Source organism: Cydia amplana, chromosome Z, assembly GCF_948474715.1.
Source record: "Cydia amplana chromosome Z, ilCydAmpl1.1, whole genome shotgun sequence".
Classification (NCBI taxonomy): Eukaryota; Metazoa; Arthropoda; class Insecta; order Lepidoptera; family Tortricidae; genus Cydia; species Cydia amplana.
In genome coordinates, this window is record NC_086096.1 from 33,879,556 (window position 1) to 33,904,488 (window position 24,933).

Below are 24,933 nucleotides of genomic sequence, written 5' to 3' on the forward strand. Positions count from 1 at the left end.
TTTGTGGGGCCATTTTTTGCGGCTGATTGGGTATCCAGTTCTTTATTCTATATCAATGGTGTCAAAGGTCTGTTTGATTTCAAACATAGACAAAGAGAATCATACTATAGCTGGTCAAGCAGATCTTGTCAGTAGAAAAAGGCGGCAAATTTGAAAAATGTAGGCGCAAAGGGATATTGTCCCATAGAAAATTTGAATTTCGCGCCTTTTTTTACTGACGACATTTGCTTGACCAGCTATATATTTGTCTTACACTAGTACTAGCACCCAAAAGAAAAGGATGAGTATAGTTTTTTTTGTTCCTATTTACCCAGTATAGATGAATTGAATCAATATCATTACCATAGAAGACTCATAATAGTCTTAAGCGCCAATAGACCCTACTGGCGCTTAAAAAGTCATACTATACCAGTTTCCACCATTATGAACAATTTCTGAAAAAAGAAAGGACGGAAAATTTCTATCTAACTATCGAACCGTGCTCACAAAATTTCTGTAAAATCGGTTGATAAATGCAACCTGCAGAGGAGGATCCGGACATACCTAGGTACGAAAACATTTTTGCCCAAGCTGAAACGGTGACTTTCGCTAACGCTCCTGACAATACGAGTAGGTACCCACATTTTAATCTTATTTAAAGTATTTACCTACAGTCAGCATCAATAGGTGTCAATATTAGTAGCAAATAACTGGGCTAGGTAAAATAGTATTTACCGTTCTCTAATAACTTTACACAAAGATGAAACAATTAGAGTATGAAATACACTTTTAAACACCAATTGTCAGAGATATTATTGTAGCTCCATGTGTAAAAGTACTAGGGGGAGACAAATACTTTTGGCACGTTGATCTATCCGTTACTATTTATGCTAACTGTACTTAGATGTCTTTCCACGTCCTTAGTTACTTCCTGAAAACAAAGCTAGGTTCACACGTCAAGTTGCTGTCACGTCAAGCGGCTGTCGAAATTTTTCTCGCATAAAATTTTAATTAAATATTTAGGTTTTTTGATCCAATTTCGGTTCAACTGTCTGTCTGGATGAGTGAATGTAGTCGAGGGTCTCGCTCTATGAGCGTAAAAAGTGGAATCCTCTTCGATGATGTAAGTGGGAACATGGATTGGGATCGCGCAAGTTTACGAAGCCTTCCTGAAAGGGCGATACGAAAGAATGCGCGTCTAGCTGAAAAACGCAGCTGTAGTGACCAGGGCCCTGACAGCGAAGGTGATGATAGCGAAGGCAGTTATACAACCGTGGTAGCTAAGCGACTACGCAGACGATTGCGGACAGGTATACTTCAGCACTCAACACAAGGTAATGTCGAGTCTGAAGGTATAAAAGAAGAGTTTGAGGTATCCCTTACGTCAAAAGAACCGTTACCCAAACAAATTGCTATGGCAAAATTGCTACGAGCAGAAAACATAAGTGGCATTTTGAGAGTAAAGTTCAAAGGCGCGTACAAGGTACTTATACAATTTTCTCTTAGTACGCAAGCTGAAAAATTAATAAGCTGTTCGACCTTTAATAATGAGAAGATGAGTTGCCAGTGGTCAAACCAAGCTGAGTACTGTTTTGGTTTGATTAGAAATATTGACCTAGATATAGAGGATGAGGAACTGCTGAAAGAATTTAATGTCTCGCAGGTAGTCTTGGCAATTCGTCGCCTAAATCGACTTAATGAAGACGGCCAATGGGTTAAAAGTGAAGCCATACGTATCTGCTTCAAAGCGACTTCCCTCCCGTCTTATGTGTACGCGTATGATTGTCGCTTTAAAGTAGAGCCGTATATATTTCCAGTATCACAATGCTCAGGGTGCTGGAAATTTGGCCACCGAGCACGTACATGTCCGACCAAAAAAATCGTGTGCCCTAAGTGTGGAAAAAACCACGAGAACTGCAATACTACAGTAATGACGTGTATCAATTGTCAAGGCGCACACATGGCACTGGATAAAACATGTCCAGTGTTCTTGAAAGAAAAGAGACTAAGAATGATTATGAGCAAACACTTCTGCACATATAAGAAAGCTATGGAACTTTACTATGAGCAAGAAAGCACCTCTACAGAGTCACCAAGCGATGCGATTGATAACACCCAGTTAAGTACGAATACGTCGTATCGGGATGCCTTAACTTCGCAAAAGTCTAGTGCAGTAGTCTTTACACCAGATATTAGAAAGGAAGAGGACAAACTGAAAGAGGTTCTTCCCTTAGCCGGACCTTCTTCTCCAGTGAACAAACAGCCAAGGCAAAAAATCAAGGCAAGGAAGCGCAGAGAGGAACCTAAATGTGACCTTCAACAACCGGCTCTACCATCGGCAAATCAAGGTAAACAAGAGGGTGAAGATGAGAAAGAGAAGAGGAGAAATAGTACGAGATTTCGAGAGATACTTCAAAAACTTAAAGAGATCTGTCTATCAAGACAGACATTGGAATGTAAAGTTAAGGCTGTAGTTAGTTTTTTGATTGAACAAGTAGTGTCATTTGTCTTAGACATCGTGAAGGGCGGCGACTTGTTAAATATGTTATCTATATTTAATTATGGATAATAGCCGCAAAGATTATACTTTAAACTTAGTCCAATGGAATTCACAAAGTCTAAGACCCAAATTAACAGAATTGGACCTTTTTTTGACACAGGAGAAGGTTCATATTGCATTAATATCTGAAACGTGGCTTGAGCCTGGCTCGGCATTAAACATAAGCGGCTATAATATTTTTCGCAAAGACAGGGATGACTTACATGGGGGAGTCTGCGTAATTACTCACAAATCGATAAAAGCTCAGTTACAGAATATTAATTTACCAAATACCGAAATTGAATGTATAAGTATAAAACTTTTAAACTGTAATATATTACATAACGTTGTTATAGTATACTGTCCACCGAGAGTTAGAACCACTCAATCTGATTGGGACTACATTTTCACACTTTTTCCAAGGAAATGTTTAATTGCAGGAGATTTTAACGCCCACCACACGAATTGGTCTTACAGAACAGAAATAAGGGGCTCCCAAATTCTTGACGCTTCACTAGAAGCTGGGTTTGTGTCAATTAATAATGGTCAAGCCACTAGAGTCAAATCGGTGAACGGTATACTTCAACAAACTTCACCAGATATATCTTTCGTGTCCTCAGATGTCGCAGGTAATTTTACATGGAATGTTATTAGCGAAAATCTGGGCAGTGACCACTTATTTATTAAATTAAAGATTATATATCAGGAACTCAGAGTAATGCATAAAAAACGAAATTATAAACTAGCTAATTGGGATTTATATAGAGAGCATTTAGAACGAACATTACGTCTCCTAGAAGGAGACCGTAATGTACAAGAAATGTATGATAACCTTACTACACAAATCAATCTAGCGACAGAGGAAAGTATTCCTTTTGTTAAATTATGCCCGTATCCAAATTCAAAATTTAGACCGAAACCTTATTGGAACCCTTCTTTATCGGCATTGGTAGCAAACCGCAGGCTCGCGTTGAGCACTTTTAGGAGAAACCCCACACCTCACAATTTAGATATTTTAGAACAAAAATCGGCTGAAGCAAAGAAGGCTATACTACATGCAAAGAGAGAGAGTTGGCAAAATTACTGTAGTAGTGTAGATGAATCTACAAGTTCCTCAGAAATGTGGCAGCGAATGAGATGGATCAAAGGTTTTAAAAAATCTAGTTACAACTTTTCACATGAAGAAAAGTCAAACATGCTAAGCAGCCTGGCCCCAGACTTTGTTCTTCCACAAGCTCCCGTGTGCTTTTCGAACAACCCTATTTTAGACATCAATTTTTCTATTCATGAGCTAAATAACTGTTTAAAAAAAAAAGACACAGCACCAGGAGATGATGAAGTCACTTACTCTATGATATACTATCTACCAGACTCAGCAAAAAAATATTTGTTACATATATACAATCTTATTCTAAGTTCCGGCGAGCTGCCTTCTCAGTGGCGAGAGATTAAAGTAGTTCCCATACCTAAACCAGACAATAATCCAAACTTACCTCCTAAGATTAGACCTATTTCACTAATATCATGTTTATGTAAGACTCTCCACCTCTTACTAGTTAAAAGACTTGAATGGTACATAGAATCAAATCATTTTCTATCTCCGTGCACGACAGGTTTTAGACGAGGCCAGTCATCGCTGGACTGTCTGACTAGAGTTGTCTCTCACATACAAATCGGTTTCACCACAAATGTTCCCACACTCGCTTGCTTCCTGGATATTGAAGGCGCTTATAATAATGTCCTAATTGATCAATTAATGAACATTTTAGATGACCTAGGAGTTGGTAAGCGGATATGCAAATACCTGTGGAATTTTCTGAGTAATAGGATTCTTATAGTTAAAGATACTGTCAACAGCCAAGAAACAGTAATAAGACATACCAGCAAAGGCCTAGCACAAGGCGATCCACTTTCCCCGCTCCTTTTTAATATAGCTACATCGAAATTGTGCCGTGACATCACAAACGTACATATGTGTCAGTATGCAGATGATTTTATATTATATAAAAGTAATAAAAATATCGCCCTTAGTCGCAATGCTATTCAGGAAGCATTAGATTATTTTGTAACTACCTTAGGTACTTTAGGTTTACAGATATCAGAACAAAAATCAAAATTTTGTATTTTCAGCAGAGGGCATAAACGACAACAGGTAGAGTTAACAGTAAACAATATGCCTTTAGCTTCGGTCACATCTTATAAATACTTAGGCCTTTGGCTTGATAGGTCACTCCGTTGGGGCAAGCATATCAATGAAATTACAGAGAAAGTACAAAGAAACCTTAATGTCTTACAAGTCTTAGCTGGTAAATCATGGGGCCTACATCCTAAGCACTTACGTAGAATATACATCGCGCTAATTAGGAGCCGAATCGATTATGCTAGTTTTTTATACGACAACAGTGCAAAATGCAATACATATAAGCTAGATAAAACACAAAACAAGGCGCTGAGGATTGTAGGCGGCTTCATACGAACCACCCCCATCCATAGTATGGAAAGTGAAATTTGCATTCCACCTTTATTTGTCAGGAGGCGATTTCTTGCAATTAAGTACCGGCTGAAAGCTCTTTCCACTTCAAATAACGAAACCAACTCCCTGCTACACAATTTAACTTTGCTCAATCAGAATAGGTACTGGGTGAATAAAAAACCGCCTCTTCTAGTCACCGCTGGTAGGGATGTTGCAGATGAAACCATATTCTCATCTGACCGCCTACAAATGTTTTCTCTTAACACGTGGGTATCAAATATAAATGTGAACAATCTGGTTACCTCCAATTTAGACTGTATAAGTGACTCTAAAAATACTTATGAATATAACTGTCTTAAATATATTGTCTTAGAGGAGTTACGTCAAAAGTATAAGGATTGGCAAATTTTATACACAGATGGGTCTAAGAGTCCGCTTGGAAAGGGAGCCGCTTTTTATGACACACGTAATCCTTTATGTGTCCAGGATAACATGTTTAAGGTTGTAGGAGATGTTTGTGTGATGACAGTAGAACTGGTCGCAATCTCGCAAGCACTTTCCTATATCTCTAACAGGCGAATTAGAAAAGTAGTAATTTGTACAGATAGTAAGAGTGCTTTACAACATATTTCACGATCGATTCGTGGACACAGAGGGGTACCGACTGTCTATGAAATTCTTGAAAAGATCCTTCTTTTAACACAAAATAATAGTGTAGTACGACTGCAATGGGTTCCTTCTCATATAGGATTAACGGGTAATGAGAAAGCTGATCAGCTAGCTAAACGGGCAGCAGTAGACGGAAATGAAACGGTCATCAGACCGAGTTATTTAGAAGCTTTTAGTCGCTATAGGAGCACAATCCACTTACTATGGAAGGAATACTTCAACGAACGCTCTAAAGAAAAAGGGATTTGGTACAAGGCCATTGCAAGTGAGCCTCCGCGGATTCCATGGTGCCTTAATACTGACGTGGGTCGAAAGACTGTCGTAACAGCGCATAGATTACGAACTGGTCACGTGCCCCTCAATAAATTTAGGTTTCTAATGAAGCAGATCGACTCTCCTAACTGCGACATCTGTGGATCAGTAGAAGATGTCTATCACATTCTTATAGAGTGTAGTAAAAATCGTGCCCTTAGGGAGGCGCTCATAACTTCAGCCAATCTAATGCCATATGACATTGGTGCTTTCATACACATACTCAGTCAACCATCATCAGACACGGCACAAATGGTTTTTAGATTGGCTGGAATTATACTGAATAAATAGGTAGATTTGTTTTATTTTAAATATTCACTGAATTTTGTAATTTTTGGAAGTACTCATAGGAAGCGGACCATAGGGCCGATATATACAAATGTATGAAGGTCCTGTTAAATAATAAATTGAAAAAAAAAAAAAAAAAAAAGCTAGGTTGTTATCTTTGTCACCTAAAAGCTCCAACATTTAAATATTACAACTACTTTTAGCGAAAATGTCCTCAAATTGTCTTCCGCGCGTGCGTCTTCCACACAGCAGACAGAGCGAGAGCGCTTTGTTGTTTCGCGTTCCCGCTCGCACACCACGCTTCTTTGTTTTGGCGATGATATAAAGGCTCGGCGCGAACACGCCGCTCGAATATTAGGTACAGAGTGCAGCCGAGTAAGAGGCGTTCCGCGTTTCGAAGCGGCAGCAGTTCAACTTAAAAAACTTTTTAAAAAATCTGTGTTTTCGGCCAGTGACTTTTGTGCAGTGATCAGTGATGAGGCCGCCTACGGAATATGAGGGGGGAGCGCGGGTGCCGACGGAAGCCGAGGAGGTGGACCCGCGGGCGCCGGCGATGATGATCTGCGCCCGGCTCGCTGGCCGCGCCATCATTCGCGTCGTCGGACGCTGCGAGGATGCCCAAGAAAACAGCCAGCTTGGTCAGTACCATCGTTGATTAGCCTGGTTACTTAACTGAACCTTACTACGACGAGATAAGGTCCACCAATGCTTAAGCATAAACTGTTATCATGTGCAATTTTTAAACAGTAGTTATGATCGACTACGTCAGCTATGCAAGCCTGAATATAAGAACCAGTTTAAAACATACGAACTTGAAAGTTGGCCGACGGTCCTATTTTTGATACAGTTCGGCGTTAGAAATAGATTTCGTACGTCAATATCTGGCAATGCATCATATATCACAATAGTCGATAAGACTGCGATGTACCTAAACTGCACTTGCGCGAGGCGTACCAAAACAAACAATATGTACCTACCTTACCTACCTATGTTCATTAATGATCTGTGATTGGTCAGTGACTCAGTGTATGGTTGGTGTATGGTACTAAGATCAGCCTTTCATATTTTATATTCACTTCTTTACATGTGTGTGTAGTAATACATAACTACCTTAGTCTGCATAACTAATGGTTACCTAGTCGTCAGAAAATGGCGCGAAATCAAAATTTCTACATCTCTCATAAAGCCCCTAAAGGGAGCTTATTACAGGCACATCTAAAAGCTTAAAAGGCTTGACAGACAAACAAACAGACAATGTTTAAAACTGGTCTACCTCAAAATAAAAGTAGAATCGGATAAGTACCTACTTGAAATTGTGCTACAATAATTGGAGTGATTATCAAGCATTAACACTGTTGGGCAGTAATTAATCTAGATACATCGATTAATAAGTTTCATTTTTTTGTAATTATCATTACCCTGAGTGTAAGGGCACTGGTAAGGGCCGATACAAAAGGACTGCAAACCGACTGCAATTTGTATGGGAACTGCACGACGTTGCAGTTGGGTTGCAGACCATTTGTATCGACCCTTAGGCTCAGGATAATGATGTACCGGCCCTAAGATTTAAGTCGCATTACTAGCATAAGTATACCAAAAAATAATACGTTTTCAAATGTTAATTACGTACAATAAAAACAAAACATAGTATTATGTCGTCAATATAATCAAGTTAAATAATAATCTCGGCAATAACAATAACAATGGCTGATGGGAATAATACACACTACCTACCTATATACTATGATCATGTTTTTGTAAATAGATGTGAACTGAAATTTTATGTCAACTCAAATTCGCGTTAAGTGGTAATCTGTTAGAAAAACGAGACAGGTCAAGAAACTCGCGACATACCTACTAAATAAACCAGTATATATTTATAAGAGTGTGGAATTGAAACCATCAACGTCAAATTAGAACATCTAAAAGGATTTCCTAAATGTTCGTAGTAGTAGACTACCTATTAGGTACCGTAAAATGGGGTGAGTAGGGTCAAAACTGAAATTCAAACCTCGATAACTTTTTATTTTTACATATGAAAACTGAATGGTGTATATAATAAGTGTTCCGGACGTTTGTATTTTAGTTTTTATTTTATTTTGGGTAGTTCCATTTCATAACTTTGACGATAAAGAGGAAAACCCACCTCACCCCGTAGTGCCTCGTATTTGGGGTGAGAGGGGTTTTCATACAAAGGTGATTCTGGAAGATTGTTGGATCGATTTTTTTTATTATGCGTATTACTATAGCCCCATTTTAAATTGAATACATTATTTTTGTAGCAATAGCCTTAAAATCCCTTCTTATCCCCCTCTCAAACCTCTCCCCATTCATAACCCACCTCTCCCCGCGAAACCTACTCACCCCGTTTTACGGTACTAATTTATCATACTCTACTAGAAGACAAAAGACGAGCTATAATATAATTATTTAAATTGCGTAGACATGTAATCTTATCAGCATATTGCGTTGTCGGAACACCTAATTGAATCTATTTATTGTTATGAATGTCAAGAATTGAGGGCGAAAATAGTTGGTAGGTATAATTATATTAATTATGTGTTACAAAATTTCGTTCATAGAGGACTCTCTGATATGCAAAGATCTAAACTAAATAAACACGGCACCTAGCTAAATCGTTTATTTACCAAGAAACATTACGAACCTATTAGAGAGGATTCGTAAGAGCTATTTAAAAATAAATTTAAACCGAGTCATCAAAATAAACAAAAGTTAAAAAAACAGAATTCAAACAATTACAGTCATTACAATCATTGTTATCTATATCATAACATATGTTTACCATAATTGCGTATATCAACTTCATATAAGTATATATCTGAATAATCTCTAACAACAAATACATGTGCCCTTTTCAAGCAAATGGGTACCACAATGGTCGGTAGTAACTACGGCGCTACAGCTATAAAAATTACATTACAAATCGACCTTGTCAACGATACCTTTTGCTGAAAACGCCACATATTTATGATGCCAGTCGGTCGCTAGCGAATGTCTTTCCCATGTGTAATTAATCTAGTACCTAAGGTGTATTTCCAATGACAGGAGATTGAGGGCATCTCATAATTTTCAGTCAGCATGAGAAGTAGCTAAGCGGGCGAGGTAGGTATTCAGAATGATATGAAGCTCCGAATACATCGTATTCGTCGGTCATAGCAGGACTTACCTACTTAATGGATAACTTAACCGCTCCTCGACTCGTCCATTTATATATAGGCACATCTAAAACGTAGTGATTTAATTCTCTTTGGACACTTCATACTTGTTCACGTACAGATTTTGTTTGCAAACTGCACTATTCTTATGCTTACCCTGTCCGATGCTTATGACCTTATATTTTCTTACATTTTGTATGAGTTATGTTAATCTAGTATCTAGTGACATATGGACTAAATTTAAATACCTATTCCTAATCTGATAAATCATCAGGTGACAAGCAAAAGTCACTAATTACTATAAAATATGTAAACAAAAATCAACCTTCTTTTCGTACTAATATGGTTCACTGTGGCTATGAACTTGTGGTGGTACTTAGTGAGTTTTGCTTGTCACCTGACGAAATGCTAAGCGAAAATTAAAATGTATAATATTATGTTTTGTGACTACCTTAACCTTAACACTTGATTACTTACTGTCTACAGTGAAATTCAGAATTAGAGAACCCAAATTGACGTTCTACTCATATTTGTAGATTTACAAGCACTTATTAGCACTGAAAGTCGGCTTCGATGTTAACAAGGCATGTCATAGCAATATGTCCAGATGATAATTAAGTATGCATGGTTGCTGCACAAGTGTAACTAAGCGTGTTGTAACTACTGGGTGTAGTCGTCAAGGATAAGGAGTCACAAAGATAATAGCTACCTTTTCTAATTGCTTCTAGGTAAATGGGGTTTATAGGGTGGCCAAAACTTTCATCGTGACCAAAAGTTAAAACATTCGCGATAATGGTGTTACTCATCAAAACTACGTCGAGAGCAGTTTAGGTGATTGTATGACAAACCAGAAATAACGTTCCAGTATCCATAATTGTTTATGTTTTTCTATCTATGTTTGACTTAGTTACCTCTCGCTTTTCATTTAGTGACCCGTTTTATATACTAGCATGAAATGAAGGCAACCGTTTTATATATTTATACGTCTCTACCTCAACGTTGCATGTAGAGGTACCATTACAGATCTTTGTAGTAAAAGTGTGTGTCCTTCCATTGTTTGATGACCTTACATGCTCCGTTGGTGAAGAAAAAGAATTGAGGAGATACCTAATTACGTAAAATTCTCGCAAACCACTATTATTGCCGTACATTAAACAAGTTAGCACTAATTAACGACTCACACATTCCGTTGTCGGTTTTCGCTACCTAATATATACTGTTTAATTGCTTTGCCTATGAATATAAAACGCGGCAACCACAATATTATGCTTTACCTAAATTATAAAATATTAAATATATACATACCTATATTGGGCTTAAAGCTTAAATTCGTTGAAAAAGTAAATTTCATTAATTGTAGAGTTCTCGTAGAGCAAATAAATAAATTTGACTTAATTATGGACATGTAGTAAATACACGTTGTATACTTATATCAGACTCGCACAATGCGAGTATTGTGGAGGTTCTGCGGTAACACAAAATATTATTTGAAGATGTGCAACCTTGGCAGCACCTATCGAAACCCGCTACTCGAGTTTCCCAATTATTTCTCAGGCGGTTACCGCACTGCCCAATTTCCAGTTCACGGCTGTTTATTTATTGGAACATATCATGAATACTGTTACAAATTGTGACCCGTCGAGTATTACGTGAATTATGGTTATGGATACGGTTTCGTGTGGTTTCTGATTCGAGGGATTACGTGTCTAGTTCAGTCTTACGACTAGACTTAAGACCTTGTTGGAGCATTTGCGAATCTTCTTGGAGAGAGTCGGGTGCAGTCGGGTAATTGCCTACTCTAGTCATTTATTAACTACTTAGGGGGTCGATTAACCCTTCGAGTGGCATTGTCCTCCTCGAGGTCTCTTCGGTAAGTGGCGGGGGCCGCGAGACGGACAGACATTAACAAGTCGTTGAATGGCGGCACCTCAGATTGAACGATGGGTTGAGTGGCGCAGCCATTTTGGAAAAATATACGTCAAGTGGCGGGGCCTCAACGGGTGATCATCGCGAATTTGGCGCGTGTTAGAAATATGACCATTTCCCAAAAAAATGTATGAAGGTGGGTGAGGTGAGGTGAGGTGGGGCGGGAACATCACGCCATTTCTAACAAACTTTGTTTTACGCGGGAATTCGACCGTTAGGGAATAGCATCCTTGTTTATTGACAAATGCATCTTACAAGAGTGAGCAAGCTAGGCATAGTTTTAACGGTTTTATTTTAGGCGGGAAATGCAGCGTCGCACAGAGGCCGCGAGACGGTCTCTGCCAATTACGGGCTTTGTTATGACCGAACCTTCTCGCGACCGCCGCCAATTAGGGGAGTGTCCACGTCGCGACCTCTGCCACGCAGAGGCATATTAAAAAAAATGGCCGCGCCATTTCTCCTACCGTGCAACCGGAGGTGCTGCCACCCGAAGGGTTAATATAAGGTAGGTATATCCATATGTTTTTTATACAGGTAAATTCCTAAAACCTGTATTAATTAGAACGGGGTCTATCAAGAAATTGATGTAAAATAGATACTTACCGAAGATTTCATTGTGAGAGAAAGATGTAGGCACTCATATTTACTTACTATAGAAATGACAGACAGACACAGATCACTGATTAGGAACTACACTTTCAATCACATAATTATTAGTAGGTAATTATTATTGACGTAACTGTCGTTATTGTTCGCGGCATACTACTTAGTAACTATTCCACCTAAACCGCCGTAATAACCGCAAGAATCTTGGCTGGAATCCGCACATTTTTCCTTTGTCGTTGAAACCTGGATTGAACGAAAAATAATTCTACTTCGCTGATTCAGAGTGTATAATCGCTTGAGACATAGTGAATAATTACGCGGTACATAACTTTGTTTACGCAACGCAAATCTAACTGTTCTAAGGTGTTGGTATAGCAAGCTTTCGTAAACCTAACGAAGATATCGTGTAAAAATTGTGAAATTGTCCAAGGCCGGGTCGAGACGCTCGCTTCGTAGCGGCGGTGATTCATTTCTTAATATCATATTAATTAATTCACTTATCAAAGTATATATGTGAGCTGGCCACTCTTAACATGCACGTTGTTTCTAACTACAAAATAAATTATTTCTACGCGTTTCTTTTGCGGAGCTATGGTGGACCAGGGTAGGAAGTACCTAATTTACTAAAGGAGTATTTTTTGATTATCTTAATAAGTCATGCGATTTACGAATGACATCTTAGGTAAAATGCATTATTTTATGATTTTACAAATTGTACGAGTAGTACGACGAAAGTGTTCATTTTATGACATGAGCAAACGAGCAGACGACTCGCAACAGAGGGGTTGTAAGTGCGTTGCCGGCCTTTGAGATGAGATTTATTAAGTACTTATTACCTATTATGCTGCGCGTTAAAAATTGCCTATATCGGACCAATAGATATATGTACTTGTATACCTACTTGTATTTCTGATATTAGGAATTAGTACTTCCCTCAGTAAGGTAATTTTTGGATGAGTTAATCGGGTCGAACACTTTAAAGCACGATTATGTTTAACTTTAGGTACTTATTCGTTATAGATTATAACTACCTGTCGTCATACTATTAATAACGCAATTTTTGTGTCAATCTGGGTCTCTGGGACTGTATTTGTATTGGAATAGTAGTATACAGACGAACGGAGTGTGACTCTAGCCGTAGCTGTTAGTCGCAATTCCTAATATTAGAATGTTATTTTGGAAAAGGAAACGTTCTGCGCAGTTGTACTTCGCTACTCAACTAACTAAGAGGTACCTACGTGCTCTACCTAGTACCTAGCCATTGTTTCTATTTAATTTACCAATTGGTGCAGTAATAACTTATTTAGAATAGGTACTAATAAAATACAAAAAGTAGGTCCCTAACATCTACATAATCACTACATACGAGGGGAGGCTGAAATATTCGCGGCCTAAGCTAGAAAAAAACGAAAAATAAAAATGGTGCTACTGTTTCCCCGCCTCTTTGGCAATTTAAATATTGCCGCCATTACTAACGATTATTAAGTACCTACGTACCTATAAAAAATATTAGTTCGTTGTAATTAACCTAATAATAATTACAAAGAGCTAATCATTTTTATCTATGAATAAAACGTCGTATTGCGGAAGGCCACATTAAACAGACGGCAAAACCGAAGTGATTTTACTGTTTTCCTCGTTCTTAACTACATCCATATAGGCTTGCGGAAGACAACAATAAGTATACTATGAATTCGCTAACATGCGGAAGACATGCACGTTAGACTCAGTGCGGTGCGTGCTGTCGATGCCGGTCGCTGACATGGCGCGCTCACGATCGATTTAGAACATCTCACACAGTGATTTACAAACATGACTCTCCAGCACATGTTGGCCTTAGCAGAACAATTTATTCCATAAAGGTAAACCGGGCGAGAAAAGGTCACTGTTCGTTGTACTTCCTTGCTATAGATGTGAATGTGCCGCGTATGACTCACTGCCAATAATTAGGCTGTGTGTCGTAATTAACGAACAGGTTTGAATCGTTATAGAAATTTAGTAGACCTTGTAATCAAACAAAGCAGTAGGTACTTATCCTCATTTTCACTACCTAAGTATGTATTAGGGATCTCAGATTCAATATGATGATATGAAGTCACAAAATTGCGTATTTATAGTAAAAATATTTCAAACTGATTTACCGGTAGTGATAATTTTGAACATTTTTCGAACTAGAAAGTTGTTAGATATTAGAACATAATATCGTCCTAGTACATGTCTGATAGATCTTATAGGTTTGATTTAAGGATTAAATAAAAAGTTGCAGGATTTTGGATCTGGCTGTATCAGTCCCCTTGGAGGATACAACTAAACGGAGTAGCCATTAACAGGCTTTCCCCTCTGTCGAAAATAGGCGGCCAACGGTCATACACAATGTATGGACTGACGTTTATCTGACATGGCTATTTTTACGTTACGCATACATTTGACGTTCCCCTCCCCCGCAAAAATCGGCAGACTGTTTTGTACAGAAAATTACAGACATGGCGTCTCCGTTTGATTATATCCTCCAAGATCAGTCCCAAATGTCCCAATAATCAGGTTCTGAATTCATATCTCGCTGTGGCGGACATTATAGGCCCGCTACGAAATTATGAACGCATCCTGTTTCAGCTGTACCGGTTGTTTGGTTTCTGTCATTCGAATGTCAATGTCAAAAATAAAACTCCCGAAATATCAACATTGCGCTATTACCAAAAATCTTAAATTTTATATTAAATACTATCCCAAAACGTTATATAAAAGCGAAATTGTATAGAATCTAGATTTAGTTCCAATTCAACGCAATTTCTGGAGTATACCTAAAGCGAGTGATGTGCGCACTCATAAAACTTATAAATAGGTCAGCCGACTAGAACTACTTCTCTAACGCTGCTCTTGTACTGTTAAATTTATCTGGAGCTGGCTGGACTTTCGTGGAGTTTTCTATCGATTTGGATAAGTGTGAAACATGGCCCTAGCGGTGACTCGTGTTGTTCTTAGGTGTGAAGATGCCCAGGAATCTCAAGCCCTAGGTAACGTGGTTAGTTTGATCTAATTATAGGCGCAGATCAATTACAAGTGATGTAACGTCTTTGTACTTGGGTATTTTATAACTATTTATTGTTTTATTAACTTCAGTCATGTTACAAACCTTGAATTATATTAAACATGAATAAAATGCTATAGGTTCATTGTGTTAAAGAACTCTTAATATTTATGTTGTAAACAAATGTTCTGTTATATTTTTAGTTTAAATTATCATTTAGGTACCATATAGTGCTTAAATAATTTTTTTTAACTTCTATGTTATGATGGAACCTATTTTTCGTGAAACTTAGGAGAAATTGCAATCATTTTTCAAAGAGTTAAGAGAGGTTATCTGATGGAACAATAATATCAGCTGTGATTTCCCATGGAGAGAACCAGGAACTTCTTATCCCGGTTCTGCTAGAGTATCAAAAACAGTACCAGGCCTAAACCTACCTACCTTGTTTAAGAGATGATTTTGGCCCTTACAGTTTATAGACAAACCATCTATATTGCTTCAAATGTCTAACACCATTTATTCCAATCTTTGCAGACCTGTCAGAATGCCAGCTGATGCAAGTCCCAGATGCAGTGTACCACCTCATGCGACACACGGAGCTTAAGAGCTGTGATCTCAGTGGCAATGTCATCACCAAGATACCTCCCAAGTTTGCGGTCAAGTTCAGTTTGATCACAGGTCTGTATTTTCATGTTGTTTTTAATTTTCCTAATCCCTACTAAAATGTTATAAATGCAAAAGTCTGTTATCTCTTCATGCTCAAACCGCTAATCCGATTTAGATGAAATTTGGTTTAGAAATAGTTTTAGACCCGGGAAAGGACATAGCATAGTTTTTATCAATCACACTGACTTAATATAAAAGAAATAGACACACAAAGCAGAACAAAAACGTCAAGAAATGTGGATCCCAATGACGTTTCGCACCATTTGCATTGATGATAAAAACGCTTACGTAAATTTTGAGTCAAGATAAATGTTTCGTACAGAAAAGAGCTTAATGTCGTAAGCATTAAGTATCAAATTTGCAAACATAAGTACCAACACTGTTAAAAAATTTAGTCCGATGGCACTAAACGTAACGTATTTATGTCAAACAACGTCAAACGAGAATAATGAACGAATGGAGTCACTTTGGTACACTTTAATATGTATTACTGTACAGGAAAACCAATTGAAGTAATAAATAAAACAAATTTAATTTAATCGGGAGCTCAAATAAAATTAATTCGTGGTTCAAATTCAAACAAATTAAATTTTTAATTCGTAAGTATACGTCTTTAAATACTAATTTCCTTGAAATAAATTCTACTTATTAAATAACTGTGTATTTAAGATCTACATTTACTCATAGCACGGGTGCACGGGGAAATTTAGATACTGATTGGATTTTTTTTATAAAGTCTACCTATACTTTATAAAAAAAAATCCTGTGGTTGTCACTGTGTTCCGACAGGTTTAGCATTTACAGTTAGTCGATATAAGCCCTTATTGGTGGTGTATATGTCGGAAACAGGGAAATGGGCCGAACACACAAGTGCCGTTTTGCCTTGTTTAAAACTGCATCACCCCTATCTCTTGCTATAATTAAATAGCAGTCCACTTTGCACGTCGCATAGGTTTTCTTGGAAATCTTCAATTTAAACATAATATTATTTCTTATGAATTCCATATAAAAATAAAAAAAAATATTGACCTCACATCGACTCATTAGAATTTTGTTCCTTGACATCCCTTCTTTGGTACTAACAAATTAATTTATTCAAAACCATAAAATTACCACCAGATTACATAAATTATGTAATGCTATCCAAAGAACTAACCGAAAGAAATACATTCCATTCTTTTTCCTTGCTTTATCATTGTTATTTTTACATATTTTAACGGCACATTTCGTAATTGTTGACAACTTCACATTTGAGCGTTTCAAACAAGACTAAACGAAAAAGTAATGCATGATCTGTTTTGACATCACTTTTGTGGGGCCATTTTTGGCGGCTGATTGGGTATCCAGTTCTTTATACTATATCAATGATCAATCATCATTATTCCACGCAGGCGAAGTTGCAGGCAAAACCTAGTACAAATATAAATACTGTTTTGTGCAATGCCTTTTGTAAGAAAGCTATTATTTTCTGGTTGCTATAAATTACAATTGCTTAAAGAACTGTTAGTACCATTTAATCTAAACAAAAATTACTTGCCATCATCTTGAACCATCCAATAACGCTCACAGTACTTATTTTAGTAATTTAGTATTATTACTAAATCTTTAGTACAAGTAATGGAGCTTGGGCGTCATTAGAGATCTAACAGGTTAATGTAAATATTGCTAGTATGGTTCAATATTATATTGTTCATTACTCACCTTACCAATTAGGTGTAGCCTTGACATTGACTCCTTTTCTGAAAATTAGTTTTATGAATCAAATACGACTTATCTAGCAAATATTGGCAAGGTCAGTGTCATGATTAAAAATAAGCAAATCAATTTGCTAAACTTGAGTTATGTTATTAAGGAAATACTCTGGACGTACTGAGGAACATACAGATAGAAATAAACATAAGATCAATGTGGGGATGGCCGTCATATGACATTTTTGGTTGGGAAAACTATCATGGGGCAACAACTCTCGTATATGTATATATGGACTTTGCTCAGATGCTGGCAGAATGGTAGAGCTTCGGTACTTTTGCTTACCGACCGATATGCACAAACACAGAACAGGCGAAAGAGCCTTCCTTATAGGTTGTCTTCCCCACTTTGACCTTAAAGTTAATAGCCCCACCATTGTGGTGATACCTGAATGGGGTCCCACCAAACACCGCGGAATTATAAACTTATTAACAATTTATTTTGTGATCATTTCAGATTTGAACCTCTCAAACAATCAGATGGCCAGATTGCCAGACGAGCTGTGCACACTGGCTTGCCTGGAGCGGCTGGACATCTCCCATAACAGCTTCGTGGCCCTCCCGGCCATCGCCTGCCAGTGTCCCAGTCTCCACACATTACACGCACACCACAATCAGATCATTGGTAAGTTACACTATTTGCTTTGCACTCACTTCATGATTAGAACAAGTTTGTTGCGCACCAGTATCATATTTTGCTGATAAATTATATAATATTGTTAAAATAACAGTACTGAATGTATAACAAATCAATCACTGTCAATTTTGGCGGCTTTATTTTTAATTCGATTGACGTAATGTGGCAATACCAAAAAGGACTTACACTACATTGAAATAACATGAGTTGATCAACTTGTCATTTGTTAGATTACGTTTACATCTCGTCCGTCACTCTTTTAAACCATATTTTATTGCATTTAATACACCAAACCTTACTGGTTCATTAAGATTTGGTGTAAGCATGCTAGTAAAATAAGTTTCAGTATTTCTTTTTGGCAGACGAAACAAGATAGCGACCAGAAATAGCATTCGCCTAATCCCTTTAGTTCATCTAGTAGAGCCAAAGAGACTCCACTTATGTCTGAACATTTATTTATATTTTCCAGAGGTAGACGTGGACCGGTTGGGGCGGTCGCGCGCCCTCGAGTACGTGGACCTGAGCGACAACCCCCTCCCCCCGCGCGTGCACGACGAGATCAAGCAGCTCTCGCGGCCTTCCGTGGCCGTGTCCGAGCGCGTCAAGGAGGACTGGGAGGAGGACCTGCTCCTCTAGGAGGCCAACTCGCGTTTGGGGCCAGAGCTGACATTCATACGGGCTTGTGATACTCGATTATAGTCATTGTAGTTGTGAGCGTCCGTTTTTTTATAATAAGTACAAGAGACTTTTTATATCTGACATATTTACATATATTGATAAATAGATTACCAACTAAAGGCTCTATATAGTCAGGCTGCGATTTGTATGTAACGAAGCCTATATAAACCAAATCAAATACTAAATACAAATTTAATTTATACCTGTGAAATAGATGAAGTAGGTATTTTTCATAAAAAGTAACTAGCATGTTCTAATTGTACTTATTATTTGTAAAGCTCGTACCTACGCTGTGATACTGGCCCTAACCTACCTGTGATCTGTCTATGAGAAGATGACACTATAAATTGTGTAAGTATTGTATATTGTTTTATGTAGTACCTAAGAGTAAATGTGGATTCCGTTAACTGCAACGCCCATGTCGAAATCATGGTTTGCACAGATGTAGTTATTTTATTATTAAAATGCAGGATCTATCAAGTGCTTACATTATTCTGGTCCTAATTTATTATTACTAGCGTTGTTTCAAAGTATAAATTATTTTGGTTCAACCAAAGATGAATGATAGGACCTAGAGACAGTATGTAGTATTTTTAAAGATATGGGTTTGTGCAATATGTTTCCAGTGAGTTCTCAGGGGTTGAGTGCTGTAACGGATTTTTAAAGAATTACTTTATTGTGCTCAAGGAGATGTGTACTTAAGTATATTAGATAGTGGTAAGCCAGGGTGAAGTTTATAATTTTTTTGAATCTATATTGATGGTAAGTTTTGTTCAAACGATACTGAACTGAACTGAAGGTACCGTAAAATGTGTCTAATTTGCTCCAAATTTTACTCGAGAATTCGAAATTTAAAGTATGTGATATAATTTATGACTATGCCGATTTAAAGTAGACCATCACTACTCTCATGTTGTAACACTTCCTGTCAATTCCCACGATGTGACGTCACCATAAGCGTTGCGGCTCATATATATGAGCCGTGGGAGTGGACAGGTATGAAATTGTGATAATTATCATATATGTATAAAAACTGTTAGAACACAATTACCCAGTGGGGAGCAAAGTAGGCATAGTCTACGGTATATGTATGACTTAAATGAGGTAGGCATTGTTTATATAACACCAGTGATACTGGTAATTTTTCTATAAAGAGATAACATTCAATGATTATATTGTTAATAACTTAATAAGGATTAAGTATATATATTATGCGATCACTCTCTGAATTATAGTACATACAGATTTATGAAATTGATATCTATAATACGCCTGCTGACTGGCTTAATTATAATAAGTTTTTATATTGAATACTAGTCCATTCATTTAGATAACAATGTACTTTATGAATAAGAAAATTTAGAGAAAACTCTAATTTGATGCTAAAGGCATCCTTGTATATAAGATGAAGTGGCAGTTTATTATTTTTAACATATTTTTATTAAGAAATATTGTGCTTCTTAACGGTTTTTGTTTGTTTTACGCATTTTAATCGATTTGTAAAATATCATCAAAATTGCCCAAAGATTGTTTTGACTGAAGATGATGATTTCATTGAATTTAAAGAGATATGGATATGTATATATTACTATATAAAAACCAACGTTATTTTCTAAAATTGTATTTTCTGAAATTTTTAGATTTATAGTGTTTTATAAAAGTATTGGTACTATGATGTAATACTTGTAATATATATAAAACAAATTGAGTGTTTTATTTAATTCTTTGCCTGTTACACAACGTTCACACATCAAAATATCAATAAATAACTAGAGTCGGACCAAAAAAAGTCTGCAGCGGATTTGATAGCCATGCAGTGCAAGTGTTGTTTATACGTCATAATTTCATAGAAGTTTGACGTTTAAAATAACACTTGCACTGCGTGAGCTATCAAATCCCCTGCAGACTTTTCTTGGTCTGACTCTAGAACCTGTGCGGAAAGAGAAAACTCGTGGAATATATTGGGCCCCATACATTCCAAGACTCTTCTCCTTCCGCACAGACTCTAATAACGGAGGCTAGAATGTATAGGACCCTATACATTCTAGCAAAGAGAATATAATCACTACGTCATTCTAGTAGGAAGTGCTATACTGGGTCAACCAAATCTTGTCAGTAAATAGGAACAAAAAAACTATACTCATCCTTTTCTCTTGGATGCTAGTACTAGTGTTAGACAAAGATAGTATGACTCTCTCTGTCTATGTTAGAAATCAAACAGACCTTTGACGCACTATAAAAACTTTATTGTTAGCGCAAGATCCTAACTCTATGGTAAGTCGGATTTTTACCTCCTTTTCGAGTGTCAAGGTGAAGTTATAAAAAAATGACAAATTTATAAATAACCGCTTTTCACCATATTATACCTACGTAAATGAATCATTTTAATTGAAAATTTCTTACGATATGGCAGGCCACGGTGTCGAAGATGATCCAAACCTGAAGGGTCTTACTCGTTACTTTAACAGCTCTACAATAAGAGGGAGAGCAAATGTAAGTGTTCAGAATTTTAGGTGAATTGGCTTATTAATCGGCCTCGTACATTATGCTATACTGGGCAGTGTTGGCCGTAATGTGTAATTCTAATTAACAATTAATCATTTCCATTAACCATTAAATCCGCAATTAATCAATTGCATTACGCATCAGTTTAATTAAAGTTAATTAGAATTGAATTTTGAGACGTTTAATTACATTGTGTGTCAATCTAAATTAACGTTTAATGCAATTAAATACATTTTTTCATAAACTAATAATTAATGTTACTATTGCTTAGAAACTTGGAGTTGTATTAAAATTAAAAATAAGCATATGAATACAAGCTTCAGTGAATTATCAGGTCGTGATATTTTAAAATGAGACAACAAAATGACCCTGAAACCTGGCAGTATAGGTGAACCAGGATCTATTGAGGGTGCGCCATGTTGCGGAATTGATGAGGAATGGACAAGTCGGATGACCAAAACGACGTGTGTCTATGTTGCACCAAACCTGAGTTCCACTAGGTACAGCCAGGGTTCAGCATCAGCTCTATCTTGGGTACTGCTCTCCCAAGTGCTCATCAAGACGAGTCGGATGACCAAAACGGCGTGTGTCTATGTTGCACCAAACCTGAGTTCCACTAAGTACAGACAGGGTTCAGCATCAGCTTTAACTTGGGTACTGCTCTCCCAAGTGCTCATCAATACAAGTCGGATGACCAAAACGGCGTGTGTCTATGTTGCACCAAACCTGAGTTCCACTAGGTACAGCCAGGGTTCAGCATCAGCTCTATCTTGGGTACTGCTCTCCCAAGTGCTCATCAAGACGAGTCGGATGACTAAAACGGCATGTGTCTATGTTGCACCAAACCTGAGTTCCACTAAGTACAGCCAGGGTTCAGCATCAGCTCTATCTTGGGTACTGGTCTCCCAAGTGCTCATCAAGACGAGTCGGATGACCAAAACGGCGTGTTTCTATGTTGCACCAAACCTGAGTTCCACTAGGTACAGCCAGGGTACAGCATCAGCTCTATCTTGGGTACCGGTCTCCCAAGTGCTCATCAAGACGAGTCGTATGACCAAACGGCGTGTTTCTATGTTGCACCAAACCTGAGTTCCACTAGCTATACAAAAATTACGGGTGCCTTTATAAAATTACGATATATTATTGTGAATTGATAATTATCAATAATATTTTTAATTGTCATTAAAAATTGATTTAATTTTTAATGGTTTGTAAAGCATTAACCATTAATTCTTTTTAATTATTAATGGTTCGAAATAAATTAATATTAATACAAATTGATGTTAATGCGAATTGATAATTCATTTTCCTTCAATGGTTATTTCTAATTAACCTTTTCAATGGTTAATTTTTAATGGTAATTGGCATTAACGTTCGGCCAACACTGATACTGGGTCAACCAAATCTTGTCAGTAAATAGGAACAAAAAAAACTATAGGTGAGGGTGGGGAGGGTCGATCCCTAGGGGACACTTGGTAAACTTCATTTTTAATCAAACCAAACGAGATACAATTTTTTGCGCTGGCAACACTCATTCATTCGTTCCTAACTTCACGTTCTGTCATGGCACTGTATCGGAAAAGTCAGTGGTTCAAAAATGGCGGACGGTGAAAGATTTTCTGCGTACTATATTCAATTTTCGGTAAGCTTTAACTGGATTTATTTTATAATATGAGATGGAAATGATGTTAGTAAGTGTGCTTATTTTATTTGTTGTTTATTGAAGTGATGATTAACTTGGATTACATTGATATACGCGAACACATGTTTCGAGTACGGCACGTTTTATAATCTTACTATGTATGGGGAGACCTTGTCTTTTTCTTCAGGGGAGATATGATTCCGGGATCATGTCACCCCCAAAGCGATCAAGTATACATTGTGATAAATTTACTTACAAAATGATTCATAGAGCTATCATAAATATTTTCTTTTCTTTAGTAAATCATGCCGCGAAAGTACGACCAGAGAAACACTGATTTAAACTTTCAAGGTTTTTGACTCATTATTGTTTATTAAAACGGAATTTAATGGCGTATAATTCAGTTTTTAATTATACAACCGACTCCGAAAACGGAATTATCCTTCCGTGGCCTTTGAAAAAACTGACTAAAGTTGACATCAACATTTTACGAACTACCCGTACTTGGTCTTTTTTATCAAGTTAAACGTTTTACACACAGGGGATGTTACTCGGTCGACAAAAAACACTTATAATAACGATATATGGTTTTCAACTGGCGATATTTGTTTTTATGGATGAAATGCTATTTCAATGGCTTTCCGACCTTATGTACTATAGAACCGACGGTCCATAGAAAGGATTTTAGGATTATGCAGCTCAAACACCGTCCTCGAAACGTGAGCAGTAAATTTCTAAACTTATTTATTATAGTAAACAATAACGACCAGTGATGGGTAAAAAAATTAAAATTGCTGTAGGTATCTGACGCTAAAAATACCTTCATAAGAACTTTATAAAAAATAGCTTTTTACAAGAAATTTTATGTTAATAACTTAGATTTTTGTTTTTTTTTTTAACTTTTTTTTTGGTACAAAAATTCATTCCCTATTTTATGTTGTTTTATGGATAATACGATTACATTGTTTTTTTAAAGTATAAGATTATGGATTAATATGTGTTTGATATCTTCATATATTAATTTTCTGTAGATAAAGTGAATAAATTAATGTAGATACTACCCTCGAAATATGACATTGCCACTTAAAATCTTTTTACCAAGTGTCCCCAAATCTGGAAGACTTGATCCCTTCGGCTTAGACATCTGATTACCGGAAATACAACTTCAAAGCATGGAAGATGCAATATATATATGTTTGCTGTGTATTTTACAAATTATAGATGCATTGCTAATAGCGATCCGAGTTATATAATCAATGAGAATCTGGTATGGGGAGACATGGTAAAAATATGTTTACCATGTGTCCCAAGAACCAGGGTCACTTGATCCCCCTAGGATCAAGGCTCCCGACCAGGGGTAAACAAGTCTCCCTTACATAGGGGACACATGGTAAAAGTCAACAGTATGGGTTTTCATTAAATAATGATCTAATTTATTGCACAAATCTGTTCTAATTCAAACTATTAATGAAGAGATAAATTCTGAGTCGTATGGTCTATAAAGTTTTTCAATACTACAAATAGTTAAGAAAATGTATGCTAAAAACAAAAGGGGTGATCAACCCTCCCCAGTTTCCCCTACTCATCCTTTTCTTTTGGTTGCTAGTACTAGTGTTAGAAAAAGATAGTATGATTCTCTCTGTCTATGTTTGAAATCAAACAGACCTTTGACACACTATACCTAACAATCGCTTTCACGTCCAAAACGAAGTATCCGGCTCTTGTTACCACGTATTATTAAATACATGTGATGTTGTGCCATTCGTTAATTGTGATTAGAAATATTCTAATTCAGTACTTTCAACATTTTTCCAGGTAACGAAAGTGACTTATACGTTGCTTGCCATATATTACGTGTACAGTAAAATGAAGCCTAAGCCTAAGCCTAATAATAAAAAGTAAATGCAATGTTCATGATTCATTTACAATTTGCATTATCTGCTTGTGTAAGTATTAAGTATACTTCGTATATGCTGTGCAAGTATAGTGTTTTAGTAGAAAAGTATTGGCAAATCCGAAACTATTGAAGATGGAGATAGTTAGACTATGCCAAAATTGTTT

At 37.0% G+C, this 24,933-nt stretch overlaps 2 protein-coding genes across 3 annotated transcripts; both read left to right on the plus strand.

Annotated features, from left to right (window-relative positions):
* Nucleotides 1-1,114: 1,114 nt before the first annotated feature.
* LOC134660685 (uncharacterized) lies at nucleotides 1,115-2,923 on the plus strand. The gene has a single exon (XM_063516465.1). It carries the CDS (start codon nucleotides 1,115-1,117, stop codon nucleotides 2,546-2,548), a length of 1,434 nt encoding a protein of 477 aa, XP_063372535.1. The 3' UTR covers nucleotides 2,549-2,923.
* Nucleotides 2,924-6,596: 3,673 nt separating this feature from the next.
* Nucleotides 6,597-18,761, plus strand: LOC134661907 (leucine-rich repeat-containing protein 57). Of its 2 annotated transcripts, none has more exons than XM_063518151.1 (4): nucleotides 6,597-6,898; nucleotides 15,531-15,674; nucleotides 17,868-18,035; nucleotides 18,517-18,758. In XM_063518151.1, exons 1-4 carry the CDS (start codon nucleotides 6,736-6,738, stop codon nucleotides 18,681-18,683), a joined length of 642 nt encoding a protein of 213 aa, XP_063374221.1. In that variant the 5' UTR covers nucleotides 6,597-6,735; the 3' UTR covers nucleotides 18,684-18,758. The 2 variants fall into 2 exon arrangements, with proteins under 2 accessions (XP_063374221.1, XP_063374222.1); XM_063518152.1 differs by lacking the exon at nucleotides 6,597-6,898 and adding an exon at nucleotides 14,839-14,982 and having other exon boundaries at nucleotides 18,517-18,761.
* The last annotated feature ends 6,172 nt before the right edge of the window (nucleotides 18,762-24,933 follow it).